Consider the following 14,732-nt stretch of genomic DNA (forward strand, 5'->3'; position numbering starts at 1 on the left):
ACGACGAGGAACTAAATTATATTTCAATACAACATTTAATTTATACACAAATTTCACGCGTATCATCGGATTGTTGTCAGCTGCTGTAAATTCAAGGTGAATTGAAAGAAAAAAAAAATAAACCCAAGCGTAAAATAGCCGTGAGCTAAACGGTTTGACTTTACATCCGAAGAGTGAACTTTTGCTTCTAGTATAGTCGGGAATTGAATGCTCCAGATTTGAAAGTTCAAACTCTCTAGCTTCAGAGTTTTCAGTTCTCTAGTTTCTCTGACCTCCTACCTTAGGAGTTCCATTGATTTCCAACATTCACGGTAATTCACAACTTGTACAAACTATTTTTCACCAGCTGATTAATCACTTACACCCCGTCTATTGAATTGATACGTAGCGTGAAAGATAAAATTCTGTTTAATTCTGAGTTTTAATCTTTACTACCGGCAGCTGGAACCGGAATGAAGAAGACGAATCGTATTTGCAAAGCGAACATAACTCTTCGTGCTTCACTTGAATGCAGTAGCTTTGATAATCCGTTGATTTATTGTATTTAATCTGTATATCATCCTAAGTATCATGAATAATATCATTAAAAGCAATGTAAAACGTAATATGTTTCATCATTTTAAACTTACATCCTCGTCCCGTGGCAAACTAATCACCTACATGTGAAACCTCGTAACTTTTCTAACGTTGAATAATTGATTGAATAATTGTGAGCCGTTGTGTCGTAAAGGTTTTTTTTTCTTTTTTTTTTTCTCTTCTCAACTTCCGTTCGATACTATTTTTTTACTCGGCTAATTTACCGCAATTTCAAAACAAAACATCCGATGCAGAAATTTTTCCATATGTATAATATATTCACAACGAGTCAACATTGGATGCTTGCAATAATCATAATTTTAAATTATATGATCTTCTCCGCATTTTTTTTTTTTTTTTTTTAAGTAATTTCAGACGCAAAAAAGATCGAATTCTGAAGTACCTGATGTAAAGGAGAAAAAAAAAAAAAAGAAACCGCAACAGAGAAAATGAAGTATTTTCTATGTAATAAACATTTTGATTGTTGAAATTTCAGACTCAAATTCTGTTTCGACGTAGAAATGATTTGAAAAATGTATCGAATCTGTCTGATGTCTGTCTTATTGAGTCTGCAAAAAAAAAAAACCAATACTTTCAATTCTTAACTCTCGAAGTATTAGAAGGGAGAAAAAAAATCGACAGTTGATCAAATTTCAAGACTGTTGAAACAATCAATCTACCGTAAAAAAAAAGTCGAACCACGTATATACACAGGGTGAATTCCTAACGACTGCTAAAATTTAATGCGCATGTGCAACAATTGCCAGGGCAACCAATCATAATAGAGAATACTCTTTTATACTTCTTCAACACCTTTGCATAAAAGTTACATCAATATGTCTTACTTTGTCAAACCTATTTGTATATCATTTTTATTTTTTGTCCGTGACAGATATTTTAAATAAAATTGTTCTGAGGAGGGCCCCCACCAGGGCCGAAACGTTAACACGATAAATAGTGTTTTGAGTTGTGACCTTCATATCCAAGAATAACTTTAATCAACAAATCTCCAAGGTCAAGATAAATCTTCTTCATAATAGAGAATAGTTCTACGTGACGTACATAACCCCAAAAAATTTTGTCAGGTGTGAGTTGAGGACAAATGCCATCGACAACCGTAAAAATTTTTGAGGTTACATAGATCGCGGCGAACAGTCGTTCTAGATTTATATGACGGTTGGTCACCCTGGCAAACAGTTGCTCTCGGATCGTAGCGCGTGCGCATTAAACTAAAGCAGACGACGGTCCGTGCAGTCGTTAGGAATTCACTCTGTACGACTTATTCACCAGTGAAATTAACATCTGCGTGATGAGTTTGAGCGTAAATAAATTGTGATATTTACGTCGCACAATTCCGTTAGTTTTGCTGTTGATAACAAGGAGTTGGTTTTTCGATTATCTATTTCGAACATCGATTGTCCTTAATGCATTAACATTTGAGTGAAAAATTTCCGCAGGAAATGCTGTCTCACCAGGACAATGACGTGTGTTTCACTTGGTCTCGTCAGATTGGTCTGCAGTTATCTCGTGTGGTAGTAAAGTGTATTCAAGGTTTGCTGTCAGGAGTGACGCGCCTGGGCGTTAGAATTCCTAGATAAAAAAAATTTAATGGGCAAGGAATAAGAATTCTTTAAAAATCTTTTTTAGAGGAATTCGGTGGAAAATTTCAAAATTCATTTACCAGACTTGGTAGCATAACCGTAGATCGGTGCCGAGCGTTATATTAGACTCGAATTTGTCTCAGATTTCTAAAAACAACTGTTTGGCAAGTGATCGATTTAAAAAAAAATAATCATATCAACCTTACAAAATATTGGTTACAATAGAAATAATCACTTCTAAATCGTCTTAGATAACTACTTGATCGTCGATTTCGTACATTTTTTATTTCTTTTTTTTCGAATCTGTAAATATGGAAACAAAATCCAAACTGTCAAAAGAGATAATTGAGAAAATTTTAGGAGGAAAATGAATTTTTGACAAATTTGTAAAAACGCCCTCATACTTGTTGCAATTTTTTTTTATACTTTTCAGAATTACAGCTTAATGAAGATATTCTGTGTTACAAACGACCCCGAATTCTTTCAGATCGATGTCGGAAGAACAGAAGAATCGATTTCAACTGTATCCTAAACACTCCTAAATTCCATCCAAAAATCTGTACCCTAGAATGAGATATTTTTATTTTTCTATACTTACGATACAAAATAAAGTACCGATAAGATATGAATTTTGTTTTTTTTTTTTATCAACGGGTTCGATTTTCACTTCGAGCTCGATTTGGTTAAAAATATTGACAATCGCAAGAACTCGTATTTTTTCACATCTTCGCCCGAAAATTAAGTTTCGGAAGAATTCTCTGGAATTCTGGGAAAACATGAATAACGACGAGATTTTTTATTTTTCTCGACCACGGGATAATTAACTCCGAAAGGCACCCCCGGTTTTTTTTAAAACTACTCTGCGTCAATGGTAACTAACTCGTCCGAGATAGTTAAGCGGAAAAAGATAAGAATGAATCTCAGCGGCGCAGCATAACCGGAAGCTGGAAGCCCGCCTACGTTCGAATGTGGACCAACCCCTTCATTTAAGTCATTCATAGCTCGTCACTCATCCGATTACAAAGACCATTTCTACCGCGTATTATTGCCGAGAAAAGAATCAGGCTCGTGGCACCAAAGCGACTGCAATTACTCGATCGGAGTTCAGACTCGCTCGGTTTAATTGTCTCCGCGTAACTTTTGCCGCTTGGCAATCGAAGGCGCCTTGTCACGTGGAAATCGATATTACGATACAAGAAATTCGAAACCTTGCCAACTTATCATCGAATCGCGAACTCTCAGAGTATTTTTTCAACTCGATTACAGCGCAGACCGAGTTCGCGATATTTTTTGTTTTTTTGTTTTTTGAGTGAATCTCAAACTTGTTATGTGCCAAAAACGCTACTCCAGATAAACCGCCTTTGAACAATGAAGTTTTCCGTTCTCATCTGCAGTGTTTTAATTACTATCACTGGTTTCTACGTCGAGGATTCGTTACAGGTTCCATGTGAGTTTGATAAAAATAATTTACACTACACTTCTGGCAATATTTTTTTTTCTCAACGAATCTCTATGAAATTCCAGAAAGTCGGAAAAAAAAAATCTTCTCGTACACTCTGATCTTTATTTCTCATCCGTTTCTGATTACTCGAATATGTTTGACAAAATTTCTGAGATCTTGCGTACATTTTTTAAATACTGGACGATCTCTGAAAATGTGTTTGTCAAGCGATGTGTTCGAAAAATTATTTCACTTCGATTTCTCCGTAAAATTCACCTTTAATACAGAGTTTGGATCCTGAATTTCTCAATACATTTCTAGATCGGTATTTAAGAAAAATAAGGAGAAAAAAAAAACGTTGTGCTTTCATTTTTCACGAGAGTTTTTTACATTTAATCAATTAAATACACCGACAGCTAAAAATTTCAAATTTATACCCTTCTTTTTGTATTATTCATGACTTCAGCGAGTAAACTCTGCCGCTCTCACCGCTGCGTGAAATCGCAAATCAAACCAAGAATATCGGTGATTGAACATTGAAAATTTCCCCGCTGTTCAGATTATTTTGCCTCATTCCCAACGGGTTTGGAAGGAACTTAATTTCACTTTCATAAATCAATTCAAGTGCTCGCCAATCAAAAGAAATGAAAAATTAGTCACTCAGATTCGGTTATTCCCTGATGAAACAATATTTCGCATTGTTTTTTGAAAAATTTATCAAAAATTATGACAAAGTAATTGTAAACTCTGTTTATTTCTGGTATAAGTTCCTTCACTTTCACGGAATTTACTAACACTCTCAGCAAATCGATAAAACACTACGGTATTAATCTTAAACGTTTTCAGGCTGCAGTCAATAATTTTGCAAAAAATAAAATAAATACTGCCATTAACGATCGAAAGTTTCTTAAAAATTTATTCAACAAATCTATAGATCATAAAAATGATTCAGCATAGAAAAAAATTCCTGTCGTACATTTCAAAAAAGTATAATTTAGGTTTGCGGAAATTTCTCCTTACAAATACATAAAAGTAATTTGAGTCAACAAGAATTTCTCAAATTTTCTCAGGGTGCTTGGAATCTTCTAGAATTTTCATTCAGAAACTATAAAATATTCTGAAATATTGTTCTCGGGAATTTGTTTCCAGATCCGGTTAAAAAAGTTTATAAAAAAAATTAATCTTTCACGACTATAAGCTACAAGTAAAATCGAAACAAGTTATACAATAAAAACTAATCCTCCAGACATTTTTAATTGGTTGAAAATTTTTTTTTTTTTTTTTTTTTCAACGGCACACGATAAACACAATGTTTCACTTGTTGCGTGTTGTATGAAGCTAATGAAATTTATAATCGAATTTAGCCCGATGTCGCGAGGTAAAAATATTGAACGGGAGAATGCGTCAGAAGCCGCGAGGAAGAATGGTGAGATTTTACTGCGACCCGGGGTTTAAATTGATAGGAAACAAGTACGCAATTTGCATCAAAGAAAGATTGGACCTTACGCCTCCAATCTGCGTCAGTAAGTATCTCGACAATTTTTATCTCCGACAACCAAAGTTTCATTCATTCTATGAATGTTTTGCTTATTCATTTGTTTGTTTGATTAGATTTTATATTTTTGGTTTTTTTTTTTTCTTGATATGGCGCATAACACAGTTCTTCAATAACAATCGGAGTGCCAAATATCTAGGAGGATTTTTTTATACGTTTTTAATCGATGCACGAAGTGAAATTTCACAATCATAACGAAATTGTAAATCGAACGATACGGTGCAATATTTGTTTATTTTTTTTTTTGTTCATTCATCAACGAACGAAATTGAATAATCTGGTATGATTATTTACCAAGTTATTTTATTTTTATACATTTTTTTTTCCACTCATCCGTGTGCCAGATGGAATTTTTAAATTTCAATCAGGTTGATAATCGATCAACCTCGTTTAACGAACATTTTTCGATTCTTTCGTGAATGCAAAAAATGAAAATTGTGTTCAATTATAACAATCAATTTGGCAACAAAAAAAAGTCGGTCAACTTTCTTTTTTTTTTTTTGTCTCTTTTTCGTCCGAAATGTGAAAAAAAAAAATTAAACGAATCCGTTTCTCGTTTTACCGACGCGGAAAATAAAATTGTTCGATTATAATCGGGTGAAAAAATTGAACGATCTCGTAAAATGGATTAGCGGTCGGATTTTCGGCCTGCGAAGAATTCTGTAAAAATTGATAAACTTATCATCGGTTCGTCGTTGAACAATGACAAGGATTTCGAAGCGTTAGGTCTGGTTTGAAGATTATCAACCGCGCTGTATTTTTACTCAGAAACAACGTGCTCACCGATCGAGAAGCCGGAGAACAGTTTGATGGTGCAAAAGGAATCCGGTGCTGTTCTAATGTTCTTTTGTGAGCCGGGTTACCAGCTGCAGGGTCCCAAGGAAATATTCTGCACCGGTACAGCATGGAACGACACAGCGCCAACATGCAAAAGTTAGTAGAATTTTCATCCATCTTCTTCAGTTGATGCTCAGGAACAATTTTTAATTTTCAATTTTTCGAATTAATTTAAGCAGGTTCGACGAGTCGAATATCAATACTTCTTTCCTCGTGTTGTTGCAAAATTTAAGTATTAAATTGTAAAATTGGTAAATCATATAAAAAACAATTACGAGAATTTGGAAGACAAGCTTGAATACCGATTTTTCATTCAAAGATACTTTAACATTATGCGTGTGAAAAATCTCGTTTAATATCATGATTTAATTTTGTTTATTTTTTTTTTTTATTTTTCATCGTTTTTCGTCACGCTTGTATCGTCGAATATTCAATTTCTTAGCGATACGGAATTAATCGGCTGCTAAACATATGATCATCTTCAAAAAATTACGAGACACAGAGAGTGTCGATGAATCTAATAGAAAAAAATTGCTACATTAATGAAACTTGGCAGGTTAATTAAACAGCTCTTTAATTAACTCCAAACTTAGAGGAAATGCAAACTCTGAAATGAATTTACAATTCAAGATACCGTTAAATTGTTAGTTATCATCGGGGAGTCGATTTTGTTTTTTAAACGTTGCGAATAATCGCGGGAAACTCATTTTTTGCCACTCAATTATGCGCGACAATTTCTACCGAAATCGGTAAATTTGTAAGACTAAAATCTTGGAAATTAATTACATATTCTCCCATTTTTTCATCAATCCCCCTGTCTAAGCATTGAATTTTTCCAAAAAAAAAGACACAAGGACAAATCCGCCGACAAGTTGCAATTTCGATGATCCTGACCTTTGCTCCTGGGAACAAGATCCTATGCACGACTTCGATTGGACGAGGCACAATTTCCGCACCGGGAGATCGAAAATACCAACCGGCCCTTCGCACGATCACACTCTCGGATCAGGATACAACGGTGAGGGAAAATATCAGGCGTTATAATTTATTCAAGAACAAACCCCTTCAAATTATAATTTATCCCGGATTTTCATTTTGAATTTCTGACAATCATTTCCATTAATGAATCGTATTGATATTCTGCGCTTCTGCCACGATGATTAATCATTCATGACGTCGAGGTGTGAATTTTTCAAGCTTTCGTTCTGCAACATTTCGAATAAATTATCGACTATTTCAGTTCAACTTTGAAAGTGACTGCAAAATTAAATATCAAATGAAACTGCTATGAGCGGCTATGCGATAAAAGCAATCCAGAAATAATGACGTCGCATGATCGAAATTCATGCTTTTTGTTGCAAAGCTCACATTGAAATAATACACTTTTTATACTGTGATAAAGCAAAGCTTTATCGAAAAGTTTACCTGAAACTTTAATCGATGCGTAACGTCGTATGAGAAAAAAAAACGGCTCACGAGACACGGGAAAATATGTCAAGGAAACTGCATTTCAACGGTAAAAGTATTTTTGCTAACAATGTTGGAAAAATTCCAATTCCAAATTACACCCAAGTGTAATGAAATATATTGTCTGAAAATTCAAGTACAAAAACTTCATATTGACTTGGTTATTACGCTTCGTAATATCAACTTTACAGATAATAAAAGACTAATTTAATATAACTGTAGGTAAATTTGACTATAATAATCTAACAACGCACACTTCGCTATCCCTCAAAAACAATATGATTAGAAACAGAATATAATGAAATTTTCAGTTTCAAAAGTTTTTGAAGAAACTTTGCAATTGTGAAATGTGAACCCCCCTAAAAAATAAAACAAAGAAAAATGTTGAACCAGCGATAACTTCTTTATTCCCGACTCAATCATAAAGTTAACTTTATTGACCTGAAACGCGGGACGAAATTAGCATATTATTCCTTCTTGGCGCATTTGCGGGAAATATGAGATCTTCATCTTCGACTTTATTCCCTTGTTTCCTAATTTACTGTTACGTTTAAATTTTTAATGCAAGCAATGTAATCCGAATTTACTGCGGAATGTTTCAAGACATGTAAAAAAAAAACGACACGTGTGAGATTGACAATGTGATGATTATTTTCCCAGGCTATTACTTGTACACCGAGGCGTCAGGGAGAACAGAAAACCACACTGCACGAATCGTGTCACCTCTTTACAGTTCCAATCTGACCGAAGCAGGATGTTTTTCATTCTGGTAATAAGCACAACTTGATTGACTAATTCATTATTGACGAATCCTTCGGATTTATTAATTCTGCTGCATGCCATTGTTGTACGTCGTTTGAAATTTATCCATGTGTGGATTGTCCTTAGCAACGTTTATCCGTAAAATGGCGTCAAAAACTGACCGCAGGAAATCTTTAAACAATATTGAACAACGGTGGTCGGTAAACGAACGATGAATCAATTTTTTCAATCAATCATTCGTGGTTTGGTAATTTTAGCAAATATTGATAAGTTGTTTTTTTTTTTTTTTTCGTTTTTTCTTTTATCATCAGGTACCACATGTACGGACGTACCATCGGCACACTGAACGTTTTTGTCAAAGCTGAAGGTGAAACGAAACTTGGAAAATTGATGTTCACCAAAAGTGGAAATCAGGGTAATGCGTGGTGGCCCGGTTTCTTTTACTTGCCAAAAGTTGAAGACAATTTTCAGGTCAGTTCTCAACCCTCCGTTGCAAATAGTCTTTAAATATACAGTTTAAAAAGAATTTCCATCAAGTATTTCTTACCGTTAAGTCCAATCACGATTTTTCGGTAAAGAAGTAAACATTTTTTTTTTTTTTTTTTTTTTCTCGCAAAGCAGCTCAATTTATACTTCGCTACTAAATTCACAGATAATTTGGACATGTGCCACGATTTTGTGGAAAAAAATTGCCGAAATATATCAATCTCGTTTACGGAATAAACGAAAATGCAAAACTGGGCTTAATTATATGAGGTCGATGATACAATGAAACGAAAAAATATACGTAGAAAAATTTATAGAAGTCTGCGACGGGTTTGTTCGGACAGCTTGTTTCTGCAACGTGGTTTGTGAGAGGAAAAAAATAAAAAATAAAAATTATCGTTTACCAAACAGTTGATATAAAAAACGTGAAACAATTCAAGAAACAATGTTTCAACTGGCATTAAAATCCGACCGCAAAGTTTCAATATTTCGTTGACACGATGTTCATTACAAGTGAATTGAAGTTTAGCTCTGAATTCTCAAAATGTCACGAGTTAATTTTCAAATTTCTACCTCTGACAACAGATAATCATAGAGGGAGTAAGAGGCCAAGGATATCTGAGTGATATTGCCATCGACGATGTAGCGATTCTGCAGGGAAATGCGTGCACGGACCAGCTGAATACGACGAAGGAAGTGACTCCAGGAAGTGACGATGATAACGGTGAGTAGAGAACCAATAATTCTGGTGATTTACGAACATTTATTCACAAGAATGGTAATTAGTAATTTCATCGATTTGCAACCAGAGCTTAACCATATTTGCTGAGTGATTTCGAAGGGAAGGAGTGAAAGTTTGACTAATTTTATTATTACGTAACGCGCAAACAGCAATCAGAGTGTTTCTCCACCCACGCACTCAGCTCTCACGGACTCTCTATCTTTTCACAAATTTCCTGTTGATTGCGAATATATCAGCAAACGTCAAGGCCAAAAAACAGTCTGGGCTGTATCGAGTTTGTCAGTGATAGAGAAATTAGTAAATTTCCATCTCTAACAGCGCGAGAGATGAAAGCAATGGATTTTTTTTTTTAATGAATCTTATTTAATTGCTTGGCGGGTGACGAAGCCGAATGAAATTGTGAATTCTTACTCTGCGGATAATACACGGGCACAAGATATTGCAGAAAAAATGCACCGATGCTCCTTTGTAACGATTTAAATAATCGGGACACGCCAAGGCGCAATTTTTCTGCAATATGGAACATTGCAGATGCAATTGCATTACGTTAGAAATGTCGATGCAATATTCCTGCAATATTTCTACCACAATTACAATGTAGAATTATATTAGCAATGTTTATGCAATATTCTTGCAACCTTTCAACTCCACCTTTCGTGTGAGATTGTTTTAACAATGTTTGTGCAATATTCTTTCAATATTCTTACTACGACTGTACCTAATACGGAAATATTGTACCAATGTTTCTGCAATATTGCGTGCTGCGCGGAATGGATTCGAGATATTCCAACCAATCCCAACTAATTGTTAGTGCAAGTTAAAAGAAGAATGCATGAACATGGATTCCAAAATATTTCTCAATTACATAATTTTCCACACAGAAAGTATATTTATTGCCTTATGTACGAGGAATGTCGAAAAATTCTTTCATTTAGTTACAAATTTGGGTTCAACGATTGGAAGAAGCAGGTCAAAAAAATACCTCATAAATATCGTACACAAGGCATTTCCTGTGTAACTTGTGTACCATTTTGTCATCTTTTTCCTTAAAATGTAACTAGCTTTGTGCCAAGCTCGGTTTTTTTTTTATTTATTCGCAGATCAAGTGGAGATCGTGAATTCGATGCAGACTTGTAACGGAAAGTGCACATATTTCAACGCCACGCTTGATTCCAGCGAAGTTTGCCAGTGCGACCTGTTCTGCATGGATAGACAAAACTGCTGTCCTGACTACGATGAATTCTGTTTTTCTTTCAGTAAGTCAGTCGCTCCCAAATTCGAAACTTGATCCTGAAAAACAGTATTAATCACGAAACTTAACCACCGTTTTCGTGCCTTTTTCTTCCTCTGAAACAGCTGATTTCGACGATATCAGTACCTCGATTACAGAAGGTTTGCAGACGTTTTCCTTCGCTCCTATTCCCATTAGTCCCAAGGACGGCCTGGATCCAAATCCGCCAAAATGGCTGGACGATAAGACAAGCGAGAAACCGACCCCTAGCAGCACTCAACAAACCCTGGGTGAGCAAAACATCTCCTCAGGGAGACTGAGAATTTTTTCACAGACTTGAAAGTTGTGCATCTTGAGTGATAATTCGATGAAGACCTACGAAAATTTATCTCGAATTCGACGAGGATCTCTAAAGATTCTGGAATTCGTAAGAATGCAGGATCAGAGGATTTTAGTGAAATTTGATTGTAGCTTCGTTGAGATCAGAAGACTATAAAATTACAGACATCGAATTTCGACTGAACAAAACATAAGTTTTTCGATTCGATTAACGTGTATTAGCAGATTCGCGTGCTGCTCGTGTTAATGACTCTAACTGCACAACACTGACTAGATCGTATTTAATTAAAAAACTAGTTTTTCAGCGTACATTTCACTCTTTATCAACTTAGCGTAAAAAAACAAAAGAGACACCGCTTGCAAGAAAATTTCTGTCCATCAATATTCGTACGATTTAGCTAAAACCGTGGCTGAAGGAATCAGCTGTTCGCTCAGTGAGCCGCCATATTGCTCCAACACCGCAGACTCTTTGAATCTCAGCGTGGAAATCATATATACGTTTTCAAAATTTAATTTATCTTCTGGGATTATCAGAAAGTCTTTTAAAAAAAATATCCAGCAACGTTCGATTTTTAACTTCATACGACCGCTTTATGTTTTAAACGTCTCTTTGATATCCTGAAATAACGCGAATTTCTAAAAATCCTTCAGATATTATCAGAATTAACTAATCCTTTCCTGCAAAACAAAATACAGAAAGTTTCGCAAATCTATATTTCTAGGAAATTTCTGTGAATATGTTTCATTGCAGTTTTTGTTTTTTTTTTTCGAATTTTGCAGCGGTGACCGTCTCGAGTGAAGAAGTAGACGCCCAGAAATCAAGTCGAGATCCGCGGAAGTTTTCGCTTTCAGGAATTATTGCGATAGTTGCAGGCATCGCAGTAGTTATGATCGTTGGTGCAGGACTCGTCATCTTTTCTGTCTTACAAGTGCGCAATAATTACAAAAAAAATTCGCGAAAATCGGCTCTCTCCGAAGACAGCGACGTCAGATTTCTCACCTCCGATGAAATGCTGGATTTCAATATCGCAAAACCTGAAGACATGGAACTTCCTTCATAAGTGCAACCGGTGAACTTGGTGGGATTTTATTTATTCTTTTGAAAATGGTGATCCGTTATTCCGAAAGAATATCTTTAACAAGGGTGAAAATATCTAAGCAGATAAGCCGGTGAATCTCGAAAATTTAGGCAAAAGATTTAAATTTTATATCGTCAATAGTTACTTTTTTTTACTGCAGTTAGAAGTGAAAACCTTGTGAAAAGCGGATTTACGTTTGAGAGAAAAAAAAAATGAAAAATTTTCGTGCACGTAAAAAGTCCTCAAAAACGATATAAATACGATATTTTTAGTTCTCATTAATATGTACCAATGAAAAACGCAATGAGGTGAGAAAAATCTCGCGAAAATCGGCACATTTAAGTCCGGAATGAAGATGTTTTTTACGTAACGGATTGTTATCAGCGGAAAATTACGCCCGCGTTACCTGATAATATATGTACTTCATTAATGGTATAGGAAAATATTTATACATAGGTATACATGCGAATATACATTATTGATATTTGTAAAGTGTAGTTTCATGAATGAATTAGTTTAGAATTGTACGCAGTGATTTATCCCTTTTTCGAAAATATAGAAAGAAATAAAACATAAATCAAAATAAATCCTAGCTTCGTTATTCTCAAGTGAATATTGCATGAAAGTCATATTCTGTGTCACACCATACTTCGCTATATTATTTGACTTGTGACGAGGCAAAAATTTTTTGATGATTTTCCAAATCCTTGTGTATAAATTATAAAATAATAATACGTAAATAAAATTATTAACGTTTTTTTAAACTGACGATATTTCTCTTCAATCTTAATACACTTACAAAAGAAACTGTATTTTCACTGTTTTATTGTATAAATAAACGCACAACACGTGAGAGAGTTGGAAAAAGTTAAAAGTGGAAAAACCATGATACACGATTTAAAGAAATAACTGACTTACCGATACTATTTTGAACTGAAAATTATATCGCATCACGTATTGCAAGATTATATACCGCAAAAAACCTCGTGCAACACGAAATACTTGAATAAATAAAATTGCTCCAATATCAAGGTGTATAAAAAACAATCCTGTTGAATTAAAAGAGAAGAAAAAGTGCAAAAGTCGTGGCAATTACATACACGGTGCAAAAATTTTTTTACCATAATTTTATTAAATAAATAAAGTACTTCGGTATCACAAAATTCGTGCGCCTTAAAATTAACATAATATACGCATAGTTATATTGATTCCTCTTTTTTCTATCTTCTACGCAGTGTATATAAACATAGACGCTCAATTTATTTGCAAAAGGCATCCAGCGCCTCGTAAATCCGATATTATATAATCCTAAAGCAAACTATAACTACAACTATCATATGCGTGAAAGTATTCGCAACATTGTTAATTAAATGCGATAAACGCGGATAACATCACGAATGCAAAATTGCTTGAAGTGTACGACTTTTTATTTTTCTTCTTCTCTATTTTTTTTTTTTTTTTTTTTCTTTCTTCCATTCAAAGCCCCGTCATTTTATGTATACAACTAGCGTAAAACCGTTCATCAGGTACCGTGTAATTAACTGTTCGGTATACATGTGACGCTGTTGGCTTAAGATTCTCACTATCGGTTACACATTTAATATTTAAATTACCACTGATATTGGGATTTCAATCGTTTCCCGCACGATGGGAATTGTTCAAGAATGAATCAAAGTAATGTAGGAACTAGGGTATTATTATTATTATTATTATATGTAAGCTTGATAAATTACACGCGGTAATTCTTGTGGCGAGAAAGAAAAAAAAATTTAACATACATGACCAGAAAAAAATTCTAGTTACATTAATCCTGTAAACGATGAATAATATGGAAATTGTCGATGCTACAGATATAAATATTTTTACAAAATATTGCCTATGTAGTTTTATGTTAAGCAATTTTGATTGCCGTATTGTGTATAATTTTTCCGTGACATATACGCGAATTGATAATGAACACCCGCGCTAGTAATTCATCGGAAAATTGATCAAAATTCAATTTTAGTGAGGTAAAAATGATTAGAGAATTCACAAATAATTAATTATACCTAATTAGAGAGTTCTGATTGCTTGAAAAATTTTCTGAAACTGATATCTCGCTGTTTTCTATTTGTTTCATTTTTTCATCACCTTTCGTGCTATAAGATAAGTATTGGATTAGGTCGAATATCACTTTTTCTAATTTTAAGAAATCTTTACGTTTTCGAACCTGTAGAATTCGAAATACAGGTTTTTAGAAAAATGTATGTCTGGATGTCGGATGATCTCGGAAACAATAGGCATGAAAAATTGTAATGTCCCGTTCAATTTGAACTTCCGGTTTTACGGGAAATAAATCGACTTTCAATGTTCTACCCTCAAACATATACTTTTTTCTCCTAAATACTTGTTCTAAATAAACGACTATATTTTTCCCAGCTTATATAATTCATTTTTAAGTAATCGTATGAATTTTTTTTTTTATTACTAATTTTTCTTTCAAAACTTTTTCATTTAGCTGCCAAGACCTATCAGTTTCAAATTTTTCACTCGGCCGTTTTCGAGTTCATCCCGGAAGTTTGTCGGACAAAGTGACAGACTCTTCCCTTTTCATGGTGACGAAAAGTATCGCGAAAA

The 14,732-nt window shown here is 34.3% G+C and overlaps 1 protein-coding gene across 1 annotated transcript; it reads left to right on the forward strand.

Annotated features, from left to right (window-relative positions):
* The first annotated feature begins 3,184 nt into the window (after positions 1–3,184).
* Positions 3,185–14,714, forward strand: LOC124174741. The gene is made up of 10 exons (XM_046554168.1): positions 3,185–3,624; positions 4,983–5,141; positions 5,942–6,106; positions 6,858–7,028; positions 8,138–8,246; positions 8,551–8,710; positions 9,311–9,449; positions 10,568–10,723; positions 10,824–10,988; positions 11,818–14,714. The coding sequence occupies exons 1-10, from the start codon at positions 3,546–3,548 to the stop codon at positions 12,096–12,098; spliced, it is 1,584 nt and encodes a 527-aa protein (XP_046410124.1). The 5' UTR covers positions 3,185–3,545; the 3' UTR covers positions 12,099–14,714.
* The last annotated feature ends 18 nt before the right edge of the window (positions 14,715–14,732 follow it).

The sequence above is a fragment of the Neodiprion fabricii genome, chromosome 2 (genome assembly GCF_021155785.1).
Source record: "Neodiprion fabricii isolate iyNeoFabr1 chromosome 2, iyNeoFabr1.1, whole genome shotgun sequence".
Taxonomy (NCBI): domain Eukaryota; kingdom Metazoa; phylum Arthropoda; class Insecta; order Hymenoptera; family Diprionidae; genus Neodiprion; species Neodiprion fabricii.